At 47.7% G+C, this 21,727-nt stretch overlaps 2 protein-coding genes across 3 annotated transcripts; one reads left to right on the forward strand and one right to left on the reverse strand.

Moving 5' to 3' along the window:
• Positions 1-4,332: 4,332 nt before the first annotated feature.
• Positions 4,333-15,756, reverse strand: WDR93 (WD repeat domain 93). The gene is made up of 16 exons (XM_056499586.1): positions 15,453-15,756; positions 14,824-15,135; positions 13,911-14,106; positions 13,229-13,293; positions 12,909-12,987; positions 11,912-12,075; positions 10,331-10,418; positions 9,562-9,739; positions 9,293-9,360; positions 8,677-8,763; positions 8,227-8,358; positions 7,521-7,752; positions 6,806-6,866; positions 5,936-6,092; positions 5,621-5,822; positions 4,333-4,604 (listed from the first exon to the last, which is right to left on the reverse strand). Exons 2-16 carry the CDS (start codon positions 15,085-15,087, stop codon positions 4,493-4,495), a joined length of 2,085 nt encoding a protein of 694 aa, XP_056355561.1. The 5' UTR covers positions 15,088-15,135; positions 15,453-15,756; the 3' UTR covers positions 4,333-4,492.
• Positions 15,757-15,826: 70 nt separating this feature from the next.
• Positions 15,827-21,155, forward strand: PEX11A (peroxisomal biogenesis factor 11 alpha). Of its 2 annotated transcripts, none has more exons than XM_056499587.1 (3): positions 15,827-15,969; positions 16,419-16,534; positions 18,055-21,155. In XM_056499587.1, exons 1-3 carry the CDS (start codon positions 15,914-15,916, stop codon positions 18,618-18,620), a joined length of 738 nt encoding a protein of 245 aa, XP_056355562.1. In that variant the 5' UTR covers positions 15,827-15,913; the 3' UTR covers positions 18,621-21,155. The 2 variants fall into 2 exon arrangements, with proteins under 2 accessions (XP_056355562.1, XP_056355563.1); XM_056499588.1 differs by having other exon boundaries at positions 15,904-15,969; positions 16,072-16,534.
• The last annotated feature ends 572 nt before the right edge of the window (positions 21,156-21,727 follow it).

Below are 21,727 nucleotides of genomic sequence, written 5' to 3' on the forward strand. Positions count from 1 at the left end.
TTTCTCATTTCCTTGTGTGTGTTATAGCCTTCAAAGAGAGAAACAACCCAAATGCAGAAAGTATGGGAAACACTTCAGGAACCCATTCCATCTCATTTCTAGAAACTGAGAATGACAGGGAATCAGGGTGAGAAGGAATTCAGGAGTGCCTCCTGTCCTGGTGAATCTCCCTGGCCCTCAGATCCCTCCACTGATGGATGCTGCATGACTCCCCAGGAATCTACACTTGTTCTGCCTCCACAGCCAGTGCAGATTTCCCCTCACCTCTAACCTGAACCCACTGCTGAGGTCCTCCATGGACACTGGAGCCTGTTCAGTCTCCCTACATCTGCTTTACACACACACATGGCTTTTAAATCCCTCCACAAAACCCACACCTTTTGCTGGTGGGCTGATCCATCTCCCAGAGACCTGGCAAGCTGGAGGCTGGAACGTGACCTATTCAGATCAGAAACAGGGTGCAGATTCAAACAGCACAGGTAGTTTAACAGCTGTGACAGCTGACCAAGGCTGTGCTGGCATCAGCAATGGGCAGTTCAAAATTAGGATGCCGGATGTTTTTTAATGATGGCTATGTTTCAAAAAGAAATTAATTTAGAAGCATCCTCCACTTAGTGTTTACCCTGTATTAGTGTGCTGTATTATCCTATAATTGGTTGTTTAGGTCAGGATTGCAACCTAGCAGGTTCCTCTTCCTTGCCTAATTAGTGTATCTTCCTCATTGCTCGGTGCAGGACTTGTTTTCCCCCTACACATCTCCTTTTCCTGTGAACACCCTCTCAACAACACAGATTTATTCCCTCTCCCTCCAACAATCCAGCCCTCTCCGTGCAGAAGAGCTGCAGTTTGCCCGAGCGGGCTGACCCGGAGCTTCTAACAAAACGAGCTCGAGGCAGTGGAAGTGTTTCAAACTCAGCAGCACAGCCAATTCACTACTCAGACACTGTACATTTCCCTCCTGTCTGATCTGCAGCCCTGCAGTGACATGAGTCATTCTCCTTCCCCTTCTCTTACACCATGGCTTTCCTGCTTTAGCCAGCACGTGGCCCTGCACAGAGGTGTGCCACGTGAAGACCTGGCTCCTGCGAGGACAGATCCTCCCCTGTGGCACAACGAGGCTGCTCCTTACACCCCAGGCCCAGCACTTGGCTTGTGTAGAGTGTGAGTTCCTCAGAGCACAAGCAGTGTCTGTCTTGAGCTGCATAGAGTGCTTGTAAATCCACGGGGCAAGAGCCAAAGCACAGCATCACCTCGTCCTCATGCAAATCTCTTATCTCTCGAGCACTCAGCTAAGCTCAGCCAGCCTCATCCTGTATCTTGGCCTTGAAAACGTGGCTTGTTTCTCATCCCAGCCAATTGTCCTGCTCTTCCAGGCCAGCAGAACCTGGCTCCCCATGTGAGAGCACACATGAATATTGTACCAGGTCCTAGACAGAGCAGCACAAGAAACACTGGACACCATCAAACTGGAATAGAAACAGGGACAAACTGAAGGGTTTGCAGAAGCCTCACAATAAACCAGACTGAGATGCCTGGCACAATGCATTAGGGAGGATTAAAAGATTTGATCTTCATGGCTTGGCTGAGCAGCACAATCCAACAGCAATAGCCTGGACTCAGAGGATGATGAGAAACTGCACGCTGGTACAGGGAACTGGCATTAGAGGTAATGAGGCAACACTAGTTTGGACAACGAGAGCTATTTCAGAAATTAGGAATGGGATGCAGTACATAGTCTACCTATATCTAGACACAAATTAGTAGAGCAGGGGAGGCAGCTTGACCTTCCCTGTATATCCCACAGGGTCTTGCAGGGACATGATTTCCCCCAGGTAGGACACAGAGGTCTTTGCAGCTTCCTCCTCAGGATAGCTTCAGGTTTATGTGGTGAGACACTACAGGATGTGTGGATTATTGTGTTAAAATTGGCAACACAGGCAGCAAGGAGTGCAGATCTTAGGGCACACAGCACTTCAGCACTTTGAGGACTGCACTCCTTCCAACAGACACAGACGTGGCTTATCCAAACAGCTCAAACGTTTGCTGGCCCCAGGAGCGGGGGAATCAGATCATATCAGCCTCTGATTTCCTCTGCCTTCACAGCACAAGCAAGTATGCAAAGAAGTAAGATGACATTTGGCTTCTTGCAGAGAACAGCAGATAATTTAGCGAGATTAGACGGCAGCCTCGTCTCCCTTCTCGTGCAGAAAAACCATCTCTGCCCGACTGGGCAGGAACCTGCTCTGCTGAATGATGCTGCTTGAGCGCCTCTCTGTGGAGCTGAGCTCCTCCTCCTCCCTCACAGCCTTCTCTATCCATCAACTGATCTTTTAACTTTCTCTTACTTTTTTAAAATACAGAGCCAAATTGCTCCTATTATACCCTGAGCAAGTCTGAGTTCACTGAACTTGGCAACAAGCTAGGAGCAGAATTCAGTTTCATCTTTTGATGATGAGATACATATATACATATATACATATATACATATATACATATATACATATATACATATATACATATATACATATATACATATATACATATATCTATGTGATACTACTCAAGGCCTTTCTATAGTTCCCAGCAGAGAACAGCTGAAACTGGGACAGACCTACAGCTGCCTAGGGCCCACAGAGTGGCCAGGAAGGAAAGTGGAGCTGCCAAGGGCAGTTTGAACAAGCAATCAGGTGGCTGTGTTTGTCACCAGAACATGCTGTGGAGCTCAGCACAGAGCCCCATCCCTAACACACGTCGACACACTGATCATGCCAATTTTTCTGTATCCCTTGAAGAAGCAGAAAACAAATGGTCCCCTGTTGAAATCATGAGTTAAAACAAAGGCTCTTCATCAGCCTCCTGCAGCTGCTTGTTGTTTTCGTTTCTCTGTGGAGTCTGCCAGCTCCTAGTTATCTTGGCCAAGCACATGATTAGAATCTTAGAGCGAATTCTAACTGCAAACAAACAAGTACATCTTGAGAGGAATACACACAAACTGGTGTATGCACAGTACATCTAACTGTTCAGCAGATCCTGTCCTGCCTCTTCTGATGCCAGGCAAGCCCTGCTCCTCTTCTGGATGGAAAGCAGATGGGGTAGGATTAATGACACAGATCCCCAGGCCCTTTATATTTTCACAAATTGCAAGAACTAGACCCAGTGCTGTTCAAGGGGCCATATATTAGTTGTGCTGGCTTTCTGCAGCATAGGAAGCAATGTAGGAATAGGAATTCCTGCCCCGAGTAATCCCCTGTGCCTGGCTATGGCAGAAGGTCTATTGTACCACTAATAGTACCACTGAAACAAAATAATTAAGCTCTGTGGCCACCACAGCAAGAACAGAAGGAAGGATCAAGGATTGCTCCTTGTTCACTTCAGTGCTGACCCAGGTGGCTCAGTTTAAACAGGCATTGAGGGTGTTTTGGGCTCACCCTCCTGACTCTGCTCTGAGGCAGATGGCAAGAGCTCACACAGCCCAGTCCCAATATCCGTAACAATCAGATGAGCTGTGAAGCTGTAATCTGTGGCAGATGGAAAATGACAGCACAAAAGCTTTTACTACAGCCCTCAGAGCCTTCACAAAGGTAGCAAATAGGAAGGTTCAATTCAAATGGCTTGTTCTTCTCCACAGCAAAGCCAGGCATCTGAGACTGTGAAACAAGTGGAATGCTTCTCCCTTTTCCTACCTCCCTAACAGATTGGCTGATTTTATTTTCAGAGGATGGGCTGAAACCTCTCATCAAAACTCAGCCCAAAACAAGACAACTTGCTATGAAAAACTGAAATTGGACCTTGGCATGGGAGCATCTACACAGCACAGTCTGTGCTGAATCCCTGGCACCCTACAGGTGATTTTTTGGTGCCCTCCTGAACCTCTGTGGGAGGCACTAGAGAGAGACCTGGGGGGGAAAAAAAAGTCCCCTATGCACACAGATTGGAGTGGTTCCTGGGAAATTTGTCAGATTCTTTGTGGGTTAGGCAATCATCTTGGAAGCATGATCAGTTGTAAAAAGACTGAAGCTTTCTCATGGGCCTTCCAGGCTGCAGTTCCTAAGCAGTCTTATCCCAAAACTGCCTGCTTTGAAGTCAAGAGAAACAACTGCAGAACATCCTATGTCAGTCCTGTCACACTCTGCAGTGTCACTGCTGCTTAGCCCTGCTGTGCTTTGAGGGAAGACACCTCCACAGTTTGCTGCCTCCTGAAAGGACCAGGTTTCTGGTTAAGCACAAGGATGCTGATGGCTGTCCATCTGGGTAGGAGCAGAAAATGAGACCCAGCAACACAAGGACAGAAAATCAGAGTCTGAAAAACTGCCAATCCTACAAAGAGCAAGAGACTTTTAATGGAGGAGAGGCTTTATTAAGGTCCACAGTATTACTGTAACATACCAGATTGCTCTGATGCTCCAGGTCCCTGGGAGAGAGATGATTGCAATTGTGTCTATCAAAATGTCAGTGCTGGATCATGAGCCTGGCCCTCAGGATGGAAGGCTGTCTACTGCTTCTTCTCTCCCTTCACTTTCTCTCTCTCACTGTCCATGGCAGCTGCTTGTGCTTGCAGACAATCCCAGTATTCCTGCTCCTCCATTTCCAGCAGTACCTGCTGCCTAAAAAGGGGAGGAAAGGGTAGTTCAAACAAAAACAGTCCCTGACATTCCTCCAGACAACACCCCCAAGGGCCCCTGGGGCTCACTACCAATTAAACAGTTCTACATCCTGTGTCCAAAAATCTCAGTGATTCCCTCATGCAAATCAATACTCAAATTCACTGCTCCTGACAACAAGGACCTCTGAATTTCTGTTGTCTCTAGATCTCTGTAGACACAGGAATCACTGCAGTTGTATTGCACTACTCTGGCTTCAGCAATATATCCCTGGAGGTGGTGACTCCCCAGTTTTCCGGTATAAGGCAAACAAGCCTTATACAGCTTTTTGAGAAGGAGGGACAGAACTGCTGGCTGGTAGCATAGGATGGAACTTTTCTGCACTTAACTAGCCAGACAACTCCACAGGATTCACCCTGGACACAAGGAATTAGGGAATCAGATAATATGTGCTATAAGTTCACACCTGCGCCTATCTACTCCGTTTCAAACTGGAGAATTAAAGCACAGTGAAAGAAGATACGATATACTGATCCAGCTCCAGATTTCCAACAGAGCTCAAGGCAAAGACCCAAAAAGAGATGTCACAGTGCCATCTAATGACCGCATCCCCGCGATGCAGTATCCCCGAGGCTGCCGGGGACCTTCCCAAACCAAGGAACCGCCGACACAAACCTCCTTCAACGTCACATGAACCCGGCAATGCAGGGGTCGAGAGAGGAACAGCTCTGCCTGGCTGTGGGGTCTAAAGCAAACACATAAGATCATACTCCCTGACAAGCTTGCACAGTGTTGCACAAAAACATATCAGAATTTGCATCCTGACTTACAGCTGAAGCTGTTCAAGGAAGAACAGAAGGGAGGGGAGGAAGGGTTTGGGTAGCTGTCAGGAATCCAGCTGCCCTGAACACCAGCCTTAGACAGAAATCTCACAGCACACAGAACAACCCAGAAGCTCCAGAGTGAGACCTTGCATGAACTCAGCACACCACAGTTTGCAATAATGCAGGTGCACTTACCTCTCAGGCAGAAAGTGAAACCTGTCACGTAGGAAAATGTTACATCTCTCAATCCACTGCAGTTCCTGTAAGGGCTTGAGAGGTAAATCTGGTTTCTTTGGGAAAGCCTCCTTCAGTGGGTAAGAGTTGAAATCAAAAAGGAAGATGGTGCTGTGAGTGGCTTTACTCTGGACCAATTCATCTGCCTGCTGGTGCTCAACTCCTAGACAGAAACAAGAACAGTGAGCTACTGCATCAGGGGTCATCCAGCAAGAAATGCCAAGGATCAGTGCACAGCTGAATGCATCCAGTGATGCTGTATCTGTGACCACCCACCTCGGAGCAGCAAGCAGCAGTTCACACTATCCACTGTGAACACTGGCTGCCAGGGGGGTGCTACAGCATGAGAAGGTGGAGTGCAGAAGCAGTAAACAGTCTGTGATGTGTCAGTGTTCATCAGGGACACTGAGCCATCCCAGGAGAAGATCAGGACCTGAAGCAGCCAAATTGACAATTAGGTGTACAAGAAGTGAAAAACATTTTCTGTAAGGGACTTGAGATGACATCCAGACTTCACATCCCCAACTATGATGCAGTTATCTTTGCCTGCCCCATAGTCACAGAGTGACAGAGATGAAGAACAGCCCTTGCAGGGAACTTGGACTGAAACTGCTGGAGGTATGGATTGGAAAAGGGAAACGGCACATTAGAAATGAGCTAGATCCAGCCTTCTGAATGGCTGCTATGGTGAGTGGCTTTTAATCCTCCCCATGCCTGCAAAAACTTTCTGAGGCCACTTGTAAGGTATGGCTGGCCTGTGTTTGTAACTTCCTCGCCAGAATGCCCTCCCATATTTGACTCTGATGCCTGAGGCTTCATGGCTGAACCCTCCCACCTTCCAGATGGACCTGTCCATGTGCTCCTCTGACCAGTTAGAGGGCACAAGTGCAAGGGGATACTGAGTAAGACCATGGAAGAGAAATCCTTTGAGCATTACCAGCTACACACAGACCTGTAACTGGTGCAGGAAGTCTTTATATCAAAAATATTGGGAGGCTGGGAAAGGATGTGAGGCAAGAACCATATCTGATTGCCCTGCTCATTGTCTTCTAGGCACCCAGTTACTGTTCTTGCTGGAACAAGATCCCAGCACAGCTGGACATGTGCTCCTACCCAGTTGTTTAGAGAGTTGGCAGTAATACTCACTGCACTGGGGAAGGCCAGGACAGGCATCACTGCACTGACAGTAAGATTTGGATTTTCAGGTCTGTAAAAGAGACACAGGTTTATGCTGCTGTTGCATGTGCCTGGCACATACTGAGAGGCTGTGATAATGACAGTGGCAATCTGTGGCACACTGGCTGGCAAAAAGTCCCAGCCAGCCCTTCCCTATAGAGACAAAGCCTGTCTTCTGCTGGGCAGGAACCCCCGAGGCCCATCCCTGTGCAAACCTGCCTAGGAACTACACTGGGGATACAAATCCCTGCCTGCCATGGAGGCAGAAATCAGAGTCTTCAGAGCAGCAGCTTCCCTCCTCCTCAAAGCAAGGGCATAAGTGAACACAAAAAATTATAGAAAGATGGCAAGAAATATTTATTCTGACTTTTAGGGAGATGGTATTCTGTTAAGGGCAGAAGAGGGAAATAAAAATTCCCCTGGGTACCCACCAGAGACACAACATCAGCCCTGGAGCTATGCTAGAAGTATTTGTGTTCTCGTGCACAGAAGAATGCAGAAACACTCCTAATTCTGCCAAACCACTGGATTTTAGCACTAGTAAAAACACACTTGCTGCTGACAGCAGCATGGCAGAGCCATCTGGGTAAGAAAAGCAGGCAGTTCTGTACTCCACAGAAATCTGGGGCTCCTTGTTAGTCTGGACCACTACAACCATGGCTTCTTTGGCTGGAGTCTCCCTCACCTGTCTGCCAGGAGTGTGATGCTGGACTTCCCAGACCTGGAGGCTTTCACCAAATAGAAAGAGCTGTCTGTACACAGCACTAGAAGCTGAATGATGGGATAGATAGGATCTGCACCACTACAGACAGAATCTGTACCACTTGTCTTATCACTGGCAGCTGCAGAATCACACAGAAAGTGGATACTACGAATGAAACGTTCCTCTAGAATGGCAGTCACAAACAGTGGGTATCCTGAGGAAAGAAGAAAAAAAGGAACTGGTAATTTGTCCAAGCAAAGCTTAGTTTGGAGCATGGCCTGCTCAGAGGGAGAACAAGCAGATGGCAGAAGAAGATTCTTCTGCCAGGAGAGTCCCTGCATCATGGCAGAATGACACTAGCACTGATGGCAGCCTGAACTGTGATGCCACAACAGTCTCAAAAATAACCTTAGAGTGCAGTGGCAAAGCAGTGACTGTCACTGTCTCACAGCTCCTGCTGCAGCTGCTCCAGCCCCTGCATTGCCCTGGATGGGGATGGTTCTGCAAGGGCCAGAGCTGCACTGGCAACTTCTGGCCAAGCATCCAATAGATGACTGAATCCAAACTATTTTCAGATTTCCTGGTAAACTCACCACCAGCCCTTTATTCACACAAATCTGAGCCTCAAACTCATAGGCAAAGCTGCAATTTATCCACAGTGATCCCAATATACAGTCCCAAAGCTCACCTAGGTGTTTATCCCAAATAGTTATTGTTGCATCTTCACCTGCCAGTGCCAGGTACCTGGAGCAGGAGCTGACAGCTGAGCATGCTATTGGAGCTGCACATGGCCACACAACATCAGGTTTCAGATCAGAATCTAAACAGAATGGCATGAAGAGAGACAACTGTAAGAAGGTGCAGAGCATTCTCTCTCTAGTACTAGCACCCATTTTCCCCATTAAACATGCACCATTCTGCAGCCTCCTGCCAGAGGCTTCACTTAAAACACTGTCAGTCTGTGCAGCACAGAGCCCCACAATCCAAATGCCAGCCTAACCCACAAGATATGAGTCAGCTTTCCTCCCAGTTCCTCATTTCCCTGAATCACAAAGGCCTGGCAGAATGACAGCCTCTGGCCACAGAACACTCCCACTCCTCACAGAGTGCTCTGCTAGAGAAAGCAAAACTTTCTTACCTGCTTTCTCCTTGACTGAACGGTTGAGTAAGTACAAGCAGAAGTTGTGGTTTCCATCCCAATGCACACCGATGCCAACTGGAATATCTGGTACAGAGAAGAGGATGACAGAAAGAGGAGACTGGGGATGAAAAAAGAAACAATCCAGGACACCAAAACACCATTAGAAAGCTCTCATTAGAGCTTTCATGGTACTCCTGATAGAAATTCTGCTCACACAGAAACTGAACCAGAAAACCTCTCCCTTTGGTTTTTTTTTTTTTGTTTTTTGTTTCTTTGTTTGTTTGTTATTTGGTTGTTGTTCTGTATTTTTTAATATTGACTATATGCCTCCTTTTACATTTTTGGTTGTTTATTTGTTTGGGTATTTTTATTTGGGTTTGTTTTTTTTTTTCAGGGAGAGGTTGTGGATTTTTTTTTTTTAAATATGAAGATACTTTTTGTTTACTCCATGCCAGTAACTGACTTTTAAGTCTTAGGGCTGACAGTTTTACTCAGGTTTATGTCCTTGGAGAAGGAACTTAGAGAGTGGATGCAAGCCAGGCCCACTGAGCTCTACTGGAGCTCAATGTCATGCAACGACTGTGCTTCACAGCTTTTTGTCCATTTGGATTACCTGGCTGTACTTCCATTTCTGGTCCCACCAGAATCCGACTAGGAAGGAGGAAATGAAAGGTAGCATATCTGAAAAAAGGAAGAAATACATGTAAAAGAAAGGCTTTGATAAGCAGGCAGCACCGTGACAAGCCCTGGAATGGCTCCAGCCCCCTGCCCTGAAGGTTTTGGATGAAGGAAGCAAAGCTAAGACAGAGGCTTCCATCTGCACTGCTCAGTGCCCTGTGTGGATGGCTCATGGACTGAATCCTGGTTGGTGCTCCCACTCACCTGGGGATCTCCTCCTTGATCACACCCTCAGCCTCCAGATACTCCTGGTAAGTGCTACAGAAGATTGCTTCCTGCAGCTCCCACTGGGAATCCTTGATTAGGTGGTTGTACCCCAAGCCAAGCATGCTGCCATCATCCACTTCCTTCAAGGCATCCAGAGGGCCTTTAAAACTAGTGCCTGGATTGGGAGCACAAGGGGAAAAGGCACAGCCCTGGAGAAGCAGAAACCATGAAGCAAACACCATGGAGGCATTTGGGGGTGGCATGGTCTTGAAGCAGAAAACACTTTATCTTGTGTGGGGACTTTCCACATCACTAGTCCATTTTCTAGCACTTGAGTGCAGGGATTAGGGCAAGACTTCTGAGGACCCTGCTCACCTTGCCTTTCTGTTTAATTTTCCCAGCATAAAATCTGTCCCCTCCTCATCCTTGGCATTCGTCTATAAATCCAGGACTCAGAGCGATGAGCTAGGGGTGCTGCTAGATCTAGGAAGCAGCCTCCTCCCTCTCCAATGACACTAAAGCCAGGGGTGTATGACACCCACTCTGAGACACTCTAAAGCACTTTGTGCTGGCAAAGGTGACATGTGAGATGGTCTGGGAGGAAGCAACTCCCACTACAGGATTACGTGTAACTAGAAAGACAGGTCAGGAAAGGACCAGGGATCATGTTACTGAAGCTTTCTGACCTGTTCTGTATTTATAGGGGCCATGATTCCTTTGCCACCTCAAACAGACTGCAGGCTGCACATCCAGAATCAGTCCTGACCTGTGATGGGTTTGGGTGGCCTCACTGTCAGCAGCAGCACTGGGGGATCCAGCTCTACATCAGCTTGGATTGCAGACACAGGAAACTCCTGCAACAGAAAAGTGTCCACCTGAGAACTGTGCAGTGTGCTACACTGATGAGTTTTCACCTGTTTGTGGGAATCAAATGCTTCCTCAAGAATTTAGGAATAACTCCTTTGTGTATGCAGAGGTTGGCTGGCACTGTCTGGGAGATACTGGGTTTGGGCTCGTTCTTCAGGCCAGGACTCAGAAGCTTGAGAGTGGCACTACTTTCTCAACTAAATTACAAGGATGTCCTACCCAGACTGCTGTCTTTGTGCCATCTCTCAATTATTCCTGTTGCAGCACAGGCCTGTATGAGTCACAGCAATGCTCAGAAAATAAAGGGGAAAAAAAAAAAAAAGGCAAAAAAGAAAAAAAAATAAGCAGGACTAAAGGTTGAATAGTGTCTCCTGAAAGCAAGAACCAGATTTTACTTCACAGAGCCCAGGACTGGAGGAGGTCACATATATACTTGGCTGGGAATAGCAAATTATAACAAGGGGCCAAAACCAGTATGTGCCCACCACCCCTCACAGATTGACATTGGGCTAAACAGAAAAGGACTGGCTAAATAATTAGCCACATCTGAGAAGGAAGGGGCAGGAACTTGGATGGTCTGCATAGAATCAGCAAAGAGAGAATGCCTGAGTGCTTGTTTTTGGCATTGCTAAGTTAAACATGGTGTTTGCTCTAAGGACAAGGCTGAGAAGCAGTTCCCTCTCAAATGTCCAGGAAAGTCTTTGCTGAAGGAAGAGGAAAGAGTTAGGAGGCTGCTGTCACAGAGGGCTAGTTCAAGGTGCTGGGCAGGAAGTGTCTGTGCGCTGAGAGGTGAATCCAGCAGGGTGAGAGTGATAAAGGGGAGGGTTAAGGCCTCACTCAGCATTTAAAATTCCCCATGGCAGCTCAGGACAGTCACTGAAGCAGTGACCATCTCTGCAGAACTGTCTCCATGCAGCTCCTCAGCTTTCTGCCAGAGAACCAGAGCTGACAGTGGTCAGTGCACACAGGCAGACTCTGCCCTGTCAGGTGGGTGAGACTGTGACCCCACCAGGCTCTCTTGTATGTAATCTAAAACACAAACCCTGTTCAGGACCAGACTGCCAAACAGAGGTATCCTGCTTGATTCCCACTCCTGTTCACCTTCCCCCAGTAACATAAGGCAGAGCTCTGTGGGAACACCCATACACACAGGGCCCCCTCAGATGGAGCAATACTGCTGAGAAATGAGCTGCCAGTTTCAGGGAGGGGCAGCAGGAGCACTAACCCTGGGACCAGGGAAATCTCTTTGGAAAGCCTGTCTTGGGAGAATAAAGATGTCCCAACAGCACAAAGGCCTGATGAAATGTGGGATGGGCAAATGCAGCAGCTGTAGACACACACACATCATCCCCTTGGGCCAACAGGAGGGTTCAGGCTGTGCTTTGCTGTCACTGTCTGCAGCAGCAAGGCTTGGGGGAAGACCTGTGGGCAAAAAGCTGTAAGAAAAAACACCACAGAGGGAGATGGAACTGTTTTGTACCTCAGATGAGAAGCTTGACCTCCTCTCACTGCAAGCCAGCTCTTCTGCAGCTTCTGCAGTTTCTGCAGCTTCTGCAGTTTCTGCAGCTTCTGTGATCTTTTCCATCTCTGTCAGCCAGGAATCCTTAGGCAATTGGTAGATCTCCAGCCAAGCTTTTGTGCTGTCTGCATTGGGAAACCATGTTAAGCAATTGGAAATGAGGAGGAAAGGTTTTCAGACAAGCAGCCTCTGTTATCTTTTATCCTTATAAACAGATTTGAACATTTTTTGAAATGGGAAATCTCTGTGAACTTCATGCAGGCCACCTCTCCTCCCACTTGAGGCTTGACATGCTTGATTGAGACTGACATCTCAGTCTCCAGCTCAGCTCCTCAAGGTCCCACATCCACCAAAGAAATTCCATGAAGCTACTCAGTCAAGAACCTGACTTGTAGCCTCTGAGTAGTAGAGTAGAAAGCAGAGAGACATGGTCTCATATTAGTTCTCTGCTACATGTCTCATTCTCAGCACGTGTCCAGGCAGATTCCACCAAACACAGGTCCAGAAGACCTGCCTGCCATGGAGTCAGCTGCCATGAAACAGAAGAATGTTGTAACAAGGAGTTCCTTGTAGTGTTTTTAGAGGTTGTCTATGCTCTTTGGCCTATATCTGCAGAGAAAATTCTTTAGGTCTACATCTTTCCAGTGTAAAATTAGCCATAGCAAACCAGAGGAAGAATTGAGTTTGATACTTCTGGAGAGAGAGAAACCTGCTTTCACTGAGCCTCCTGGGGGCTGGGGACTGCACTGACCAGTTCCAGACAGCTTTTGGGATCAGTCCTGATCCACACCAAGCATTTTGGAAGAGACAGGGAGTGGCAGGGGCCACTCTTTAAGCTGGAGGAGGAACTGAGAGGGTTAAAACAGGATCTCTGGGTGCCCAGACCACGTGCAGCATTCTAAAAACATTGCTGCTGCCCCTATGTTAGAACACAAGAGTCTCCAAACACAGCGCTTGCCTTGCAGCAGGATTCCTGCATAATCACCTCCTTGGGACAGCACCACCTCCACACAAGTGCTTCTCTGGCTGATGTCCACCTGCCAAGGAAAAACAGGCTGACATCAAAGCAAGATCACTGATTCAGAGAGCTCCATGGCTTTACACAGTTCTCAACAGGCTGAAGGCCAGGCAGATTGTTGGAAGAACAAAAATAAATATTGGGCAGCAGTCTTGGAGCACTACTGCCTATGAATAAATTTCTGAGGGCTACTGGTACTCCTCATGATTGATTACTTCCCAGCCTGTGCCCAGTGTCTATGGTACTAGCTCAGTACTTACCACTTCATTCAGGGTTTTAATGAGCAGGAAGCTTTCCCTGTGAAAGCAGAAGAGCCAGGCAAGCCCTGAAATAGAAATATAGAAGTAGCAGAAGGTGAGAGAGAAAAGTGAAGGAATGTTAGCCATGCTCTTGGGAGATGGCTGTTACAACATGTGCAGGAGAGTAAAAAGGATTACATTGCTTCCTGAGCTTTCTCCAGCACTAAACTTTTTTTGGCTTCCTTATGAGAGAACCAGTAAATATTTGATTGTGCATAGAGATGGATAAACCAATCTGAAAAGTATCTCCACCAGAACTGACAACTTTCAGATGAACCAACAAATTATTACAGGTGCAGGAACAGGTCACAGACAGAAGGTCATACTGAGCAATAGTTCTTTCTGCCCAGCCCAAGATGTTCCTAAATTTCACTAAGCTTCTCCCTCAGCTGTGCACCTGCCTCTGCTGCACCATCAAGGCCACCAAACCCACACCCTCTGCTAATCACAAGGCCCTAAGGCCATTCTGTCACCCTACAATCTGTGAGCTGTCCAACACCCTCTCTTGCAGGGTTTTCTAGGAAGCTTCTCAGCCACCCTAATGCTCCTCCTGATCTAGCAATATTGTGTATCATAGCTGTCAATTCAGCTCCAGAGCATAGTTATTCCCCAGCTAGGGCAAGAAAATCCACATCACACTAACCCATTTCATCCACAGCAAGCAGGACATGGCACTCGCTGCCCAGATCTGAGGCATGGATGGCACAGATCTCTGTCTTGGCTGCATCCCAAGCACAGACATCCCTGAAGTCACACGTGTTGAAGGCAGACAGACCCATGGACACACCGACAAAGATGTATTTTCCAGACACTGCAAGGCAATTGGCTCTTTCAGTTACCTACCAAAGAAGGGAAAAGGTGAATGTACCGAGCTGCCTTCTCACAGCAGGGTACAGCAGCCATACTAATGATATACTCCTGGTTTTTCACCTGAAATTGATTTATTCTACCAGGGGAACATTTTGACACATTCTTTCCCCACAAGAGCAGGGGAGGGTCTCTCATTTCTGTCACGGAGATTGGTCTGTGTTAGGAATGAGAAAGTTTTGTCCCACAAACAGAAGGGGCTTTAAAGGCCAAGAGCTCAGGAGCATTCAGCCCTTCCATTCCAGCACAGAGCTGTGATGGGATGCTGAACTCCTCCAGCAATCACACAACACCAGCACACACCATAGTATCCTTCTGACACCCCCACATAATAATGGGGAAGGCAGCACTGTCGTTCTGCTCACAGTGCTCCTATTGGAGTATTCACATAACACAGAGCTGAACTTGCCCACTTGTGTGCTACTGACTAATTACCTTCTCCCCAGCAAACAAGGGTGGAGCCAGCCTGGGAAGCAGAAGGTAAATTTAGTGTTTAATACCAGCTTCTCTCTTTTCAGAGAGGTGTGATAGTTGAGTGGGAAGCAGAACCTGTCAGACAAGCTTAGAAGCTGCAGGCTTTTGAACTGAACCAGTGAGATGGTGGTGCATTCTGAGGAACGTCATGAACAGAGGAATGACAAAATCTGCTGTGGTGGTTAATGCTGTCTCTGCTGGGAGAGGTTCTGTACCTGGAATTCAGCTGTTGGAAAGCATTTTTTGGGCTGCACCTTTAGTTTCTGTGCTTCTCGGAGCATCTCCCTCCTTTCAATGATTTCCATAGCGCTCTCAAAAACCTGCAGCACCAGCTTGTTGATCATCCTGAAGGGCTGCGGCAGCACATCACGTTTTCGATCAGGATCCAGCAGGAAGAAATCTTCCTCATCTTCCTTTTGCCAGTCCTTTTCAGATGGTGGAGGAATCTCCAGGGGATGCTTCCAAATATTCACCGCCATGGTTCTCCTTTTCCAGAGGCAAAGCACACCACGGATGCAGGAATCACCCTGGATGCAGAAGAACGAAGAGTCCTTCAATACTTTCTTTCATGAGGTAATGGGGAAAAGATGATTAATGATGTCTAAGGGCGGGTTCCTTTCAGTATTGACAGGCAGAGCAACCCTGTTCTGTACAGCTTATTTCTCCTTGTATCGCTTCTGTTTCCCGGGGGGTTTGTCCTGCTCTGGGGATCTCAGCCACACAGGGATCTGCAGGCTGCCCACAGGTAAAGAGAGCCCAAAAACTTTGTCACGAGCTTGTGTAAGAATTATGACAAAGCATTCAAAAACATTAGCTTGTTCTTCGTTAAATGAACTTATTCGACCTGGGTAAAATCCCAGCGATTAACTTTGAGAGCGCGTGCTCCTGCTGGAAGTTTTATACTTCATTTCCAAGACACCGGGTGGTTTCGAGCTTCAGCTCTGTGGCGTGGCCGCGCTCACGGGGCGCACCGCACCGCACCGCCGTCACCCCTCAGCGCGGCCTGACCGCGGAGCGGGTCCGGGGCCGAGGGGCCGTGCCGGGGCCGAGGGGCCGTGCCGGGCTCCTCCGCCTTTCCCGGGAGGACCCGCCGCAGCTCCGCCGCCGGCTCCCGGGAGGGGGAAACCTTTCGGGGTGACACCGCACTGCTCCGTTGTTGACGGTTGCCGTGGTAACGGCAGCTCGGTGCCGCGGCCCGGCCGGGAACGCGGCGCGCAGCGGAGCGTTCCGCGGCGGGGCGGGGCCCGAGCGCGGCGGGGCGGAGCGGCCGCGGGCCCCGCGCTGCTCCCGCGGTGCCGCCGAGCCATGGAGGGCTTCGTGGACTTCACCAACCGCTGCCAGGGCCGCGACCAGATCTTCCGGTGAGTGTGGGGGCAGGCGTCCTCCCCGGGCCCCGTCCCGTCCCGCCGGGCCGCGGCCCCGTGCCCGCACCCAGCCCGGGCCTGAGGCACCTTCCGCTCCAGGATGGAGCCGGGCTCTCCCGCGGTGCCCAGCCGCAGGACGAGCAGCGATGGCCGCAAACTAAACACAAGGAGTTTCACCTCAGCGTGAGGAAGAACTTCTTTACATTGCGGGCGGCAGAGCGCTGGAGCAGCTGCCCAGGGAGGTGCTGGAGTCTCCCTCTCTGGAGACATACCAAACCCACCTGGACACGCTCCTGTGTTCCTGCCTTGACACTGGGGTTGTACTCTATGGTCTCCTTCCAACCCTGACAATTCTGGTTCTGTGAAATAAACCTGTCCTGCTGCTGCCATCCTGTGATTGTCTGTGTCTCACCTGTGTTCCCCTCTCCTCATTTTTTCCCTTCCAGAGCCACTCAGTACACATGCATGTTGCTTAGCTATTTAATAGAGAATAAAGCCGATAAAAAGAAGCTGGTAATGAAACTCAAGCAGTTGGAATCTAGCATGAGCTCTGGCCGGAAAAGTAAGTATCTGGTGTCTAGAAGGATAAGACCTTCTTCACTTGCTCCTTCCAGTAAAACTTCCTGGCCTTACGTTTCCTGTAGTTAACCTAGCTTGAGCCACAAAACCTCTTTTAGTATATTTACAAAACTGTCAATAGGCCTTATCTCTGCCGTGGCTTGCCAGGCTAAGTAGGGCCAAATAGACTTTTTTTACTTCCTCAGCCTCCTCTCCAGTTAGACAATCAGAATTACTGCTGGACAGGCCAGAGGAAAAAGTCAACAGTCAGCTGCTGCTGTAGAGGCCAAAATGTCACCTCTGTTCAAGGACAGACCAGGGTTATGGGCAAGGCTGGCTCACTGTGTGCTCATTAGTTCTTCCAGCTGATGAGTTGAGACAGCACAGTGTTAAAAGATCATCATCCCACAAAATCACCTCTGAAGGACCATCCTGCCATATGGCTTTTATGTCCTTATATACTTAACATATTCATTTTCTTTAGCATTTATACCCTACTAAATCTCATACCCTTCCGTGCTTCTCCCACAGCCTGACCATTTGCATCACTCCATTCTGTGTCATGGTTGCATCCACGATGGTTACACTGTTATTGTGTGTGTATCACTTGTTTTCAGCTTGATCTTCCACCCACTTGTCAATTGCTCAATCCTGGAGCAACTGCAACGTATGAGACAAATATTCTTGTCTACTGTATTGCCATGGATTTGTTTATTATTCCATTAGCTTCAGAGCTATGGTAATTTCTAGTGGGGAGGCCAGTTAGTTTATCAGCATAGCCATAATTCCTGTGCTTCTGCTAAATAAATCACTAATAGACATCAGGCCTAAATTCAGGACTCTTGTAGTTCCACCAGGCTTGGGTGCTGTCAACATCTGTCACTGTGACAAGGCAGCAGGGTGTAAAAAGTGTTTCGAATAGTATTGTATTAACATTCAGGGACCAAAACCCAAATGGTGCAGCAGGTGAAATCAGGTTTGCCATATGTTGTAGCTTGAAATGGAATACACTGTTCCACACAGTTTGCAGGGAGCTGCATGTCCCTCTGAGAGATTCATGGCTGAGGGACTTTGGTGTCCATGCTCAGCAGGTGAATCACCAGCTTTCACAGGCACAAAGGAAACTTGTATGCCATGGTTGCAGTAGGATTAATGCAGTAACATCTTCTGTCCACCAAGTGAGATAAAATCCAGTGAAATGTACAGCTGAACTTAGAGGCTCTGTTTGTGTTCTTTATTTGCTGGCACTGATTCCTGCAGACCTGAGAGTGATTCTGGTCCAGAGGGCCCCCAGGTGCAAGAACGGGGTGGCAAGGAAGGCTGCAAGTCCAAACCTGTGTGTATGTCCTGGGCTGGTGATTTTTACACAAAACTGAGATGTTGACACCCCTTTCCTCACTAATTCTAGGCAGTGCTTAATCATACAAATGCCCAGAGCCCTCCAAGTTTTGTAAAGCTACACGTGGACAGCGGCAGGAGGAGTTCTGCACGAGGCAGTGCTAACCTTTGTGGGGTTTCTTGCAGTGTTCAGGCTGGGCAACGTGGTGCACGCCTTGGTGGCAGCCAGGAGAAGTGCCGGGCTGCCCGAGGCCGTGCCTCGCCTGTGCCTCACGGCCTCGCACCTGAGCCGGGCGCTGTACTTCGTGTGCGACGCCGTGCTGTGGCTGCGCAGCGTCGGCCTCCAGCCCCGCATCGACAGGCCCAAGTGGCACCACTGGGCTACCAAGTGCTACTACTGCTCACTCCTGCTCAACCTGGCCAGGGACTGGTATGAGATCTCCTGGAGGCTGGAACAAGCTGCGCTGGAAGAAAAGACAAAGGAGAATTGCTTCTGGCAGGAGCACAGCGAGGAACTAAATGGTGTGAAAAGTGATGGTTTGCACAGTTTTCTCCGCCAGCTCTTTCAGATTCTGAAAAGGAATCCTCCTTTGCTTCTGGACTTGGTGAAGAATCTCTGTGATCTCTCAGGCCCTCTGGATACGCTGGGGATCTACAAGACCAACCCAGGAGTGATTGGTTTCTGTGGCCTCCTCTCCTCCCTGGTGGGCATCCTCACATTAGCAAGCCCACATCTGAAGCTCAAACAGTGACATAAAAGGTCGTGCATAGAGTGAGGCTGCAGCTTTGATCCTCTTGATAGATTTTTATCTTCATATGGCACTTTCGAATGAACATGTCTTAAAATAACCTCAAGATTAATTTTGTCCTCTGAATAATTGAATTCTGCCCTTTTTCCTTCCCTGTGCCTTTGCAGATGAGTTTGGTGCCATGACACACTCCCTGCTGGAGTGGAGAGAGGAAAAGGCTGAACAATATTTCACAAGCAGAAAGAGGACTTGGAACTTGGCTGCTAGATAAAAAAATATTCATTTATTTTAATACAGGGTTGTGAAATAGGTGCATAGGCAACAGTAATAACTGTATGATTCATGACTACACTGATCATGTTTACACTGGAAAGTTTCACTAATTCACTAATTCAAGATCCCTTCAGTCGGATTGTCTAGAGTGGGCTAAGGCAGGTTAGGAACTGCAGTTAGAACTGCCTGAAGTCAGGGATGAGTGTTCTGGTGGGTTTGGGTTGATGGATCCTGTGTTCTGCAGGTTCTGAGTGCACTGTGAAGGTACCTGGAAATGGTCTCTGTGGTGTGTGCACTGGTGATGCCAAAGCTGCAGTCTAGCGAGTGCCAACTCCTGTCCCAAGAAATCTGCACTTTCTTTGTTTCCTTTGATACTGTGAGCCAAGGACTTTTGGCCAGTGACTCTGACTGCTCCAGCAGGCTACAGCTGAGGGCTTTGGTGCAGGACACCATATTGACTCCCAAACCCCTGTAATTGCAAGCACAACTATTTTCCATTGATGATATTGTGATAAGGAGCTTGTTCTTCTCTTTTAATTTTACATGAAAAATTCCAGTATAATAAGGAGTTTGGAACATGCAGTTAAGGAGAGAAGCCTGGCTCAGAGCTTGTTGAGTCAGAAAATCTGCAAGGACACGTTTCTAGTTGTGTAAGCTCCAGGAGGGAAGAGAATGGAGTTGGTCATAACATCAGAATCCTGTGTGAGAAGAAAGCTTTTTACTGGATTTGGGCATTCATGGTTTGGACTTTCCTATCTGGTGCTCCCTATCCTCCCTGCTCATGACCACATGATTGTTTGTGTGCTCCCTCGCTGGCTGAATGGGTGCAACCATTTGAAAATGCCTCATGTTTGCCCTGCAACTGTGTTATTGTTTATCACTGACCTCACTGGCAGTGATGGCTGGCAGTGTAACTGGGTTAAAAGAGAAGTGCTGTGTCCAGCTAGCTAGCATGGCATGCAGATTTTGCTTCTCCTGACTTCAGAGTACCAGTTTTACACCAGCTGAGACAAAATTCCACATTATATAGGGGATAAATGTAATATTTTTCTTCACCAGAGTAAGGCCTGTGTGTTCTGCTGCTTCCTGGCGTAAGAAATTCTTGTTTAATCTGTCAAGGAGATGTGAAAAGACTATTCTAACCTGGACCAAGGTGCTCTCTTATTATTTCTGATGCTATCTAAAACCAGAAAATTAAAAGGTGTAGGTCTCGTTTATTAAAAGGCAAAGGATGTGGAATTAAGTAGGCAGGTGAGGCAGTGCTCCAGTTTACCTGAAGTTGTGGTTGGGCTTGGAATTGCTTCCAGTTTGAATATGAAGTGATAGCCTGCCAATGAAGTGTTTGAAAAGAAAGAGGTTGCTGGGCAGGATAATTTAGTGTGTTTAAAGACCAAATGTGGCCTTCAGCAGCTCTTATTAATATGGAAATGAGTACCACAAGTAGAGCATATTGGCAGTTCAGGTCAAAGCAGAGCATTGTGTTTGATATATATTATGGGCTATATTCTAGGCTTCCTCTCCTTTATAACAATGGAATTTTTTGTTTCTTTCTCCATTTGTCTTTCATCTACCTGGCTATGGTAGAATCCATCCCTGCCTTGGTCAGAGTCGATTATTATCCCACTGTGTAGCAACCCCTGGAAGAAAGGAAGAGGAGTCTTGATCATCTGACAGTGGAGGTTTGACCAGTTTTTATCTACAGAATTCCATTTTATTGCTAAAAATGTGTTTTCAGTCCCACTCAGGGGAGCACTCAGGTGCAAAATACTTCACAAAATATTTTCACTGTTTGCCAACTGCTTTCTCTTTCTTTCTTACACTTTTCAGGGAAAGCCATTGATACAGTGGTATAGCCCAATCTCCACCTCCCTGTGCCCTGCAGGCAAGCACTGTGCAAAGCTCTGAGCCAGTCTTTGATATTTCTCCCATAGGGCCTGATGTGGATTAGCATGTACAGCCTTATTGAGGGAAATGGGGCGTGAATTTTCAGCCTGTCTCAGCCCTGCCTGTCTCATTCTCCATGATGTGGGCTGGAACACACGGGAATACCTCTGTTTACTGGATGTTAAGCACTAATATTTGCCTTCTGCTCCCCAGCTGGAAGCTGGTGATTTAAGGTACCTTAATGTAATGTGACTGAAACCGTAGGATTGTGATCATATGGAGAAAATTCTTTTAGTGCCTTTTTTTGTATCTGTTTCTAATACAGCAGTTGGAATAAGAACAGGATGTTTGAACATAAGCAATAAACTGTAATGAGTGTGACACTGTGTCTGTGTGTAACTTGGAAGGTGGTGTAAAGAGATGCTGAAGGAGGGAGTATTCCTCCCACATCTGAATTTTATGAAGGGTGACACTCTTAAAGAGACATTGCCTGTGATTGGGTTCTAGAGCTTTCCTTTTGCAGTAGCCAACTGGCAGCTAGATTTGTCCAGCTAATTTAGAATCACAATTTCAGCTGCAAAAACATTAAGAAATACGTGAGTATCAGGTGAAACTGAATCCTTAGAATGCCCTGAAACAAGGTAGTTTGGGAATTGCCATCAGCTGCCTTTGAGTACTAGCAGTGAGGGCTGGAATCTTATGGCCAGTGTAAGCACAGCTGGGTGGAAGGAACAGGGACACCTGCATTTCAGTATCTTATAATTCAGTATCTTTCATTTAGGTGCTCATAGTTTAAGGACAAATGCTAAACAAAGGGTAATATCTCAGGGTAATAGGTGGCAAGGGATGGAGCCAAGCTAACCATTAAACTGTGCTCACTGTTAGCTCCTACCCCCTGCAGTGAGTCTTGTAAACTTGGAAGCTCCAAAATGTCAGCTCTTGAACAATGTATA

Source organism: Oenanthe melanoleuca, chromosome 10 (genome assembly GCF_029582105.1).
Source record: "Oenanthe melanoleuca isolate GR-GAL-2019-014 chromosome 10, OMel1.0, whole genome shotgun sequence".
NCBI classification, from domain to species: Eukaryota; Metazoa; Chordata; class Aves; order Passeriformes; family Muscicapidae; genus Oenanthe; species Oenanthe melanoleuca.

Bases quoted from the DNA above. Each gene is read 5' to 3' on its own strand.
- WDR93 (XM_056499586.1), bottom strand. From the start codon at position 15,087: ATGGCGGTGAATATTTGGAAGCATCCCCTGGAGATTCCTCCACCATCT. The intron at 13,294-13,910 runs GTTAGTGTGATG...TTTCTATTTCAG, and splicing joins GCTTGCTGTGGATGAAATGG to GGCTTGCCTGGCTCTTCTGC. The intron at 8,359-8,676 runs GTAAGAAAGTTT...CATTCTGTTTAG, and splicing joins TTCAGTCAAGGAGAAAGCAG to ATTCTGATCTGAAACCTGAT.
- PEX11A (XM_056499587.1), top strand. From the start codon at position 15,914: ATGGAGGGCTTCGTGGACTTCACCAACCGCTGCCAGGGCCGCGACCAG. The intron at 15,970-16,418 runs GTGAGTGTGGGG...TTTCCCTTCCAG, and splicing joins GGCCGCGACCAGATCTTCCG to AGCCACTCAGTACACATGCA. The intron at 16,535-18,054 runs GTAAGTATCTGG...GGTTTCTTGCAG, and splicing joins CATGAGCTCTGGCCGGAAAA to TGTTCAGGCTGGGCAACGTG.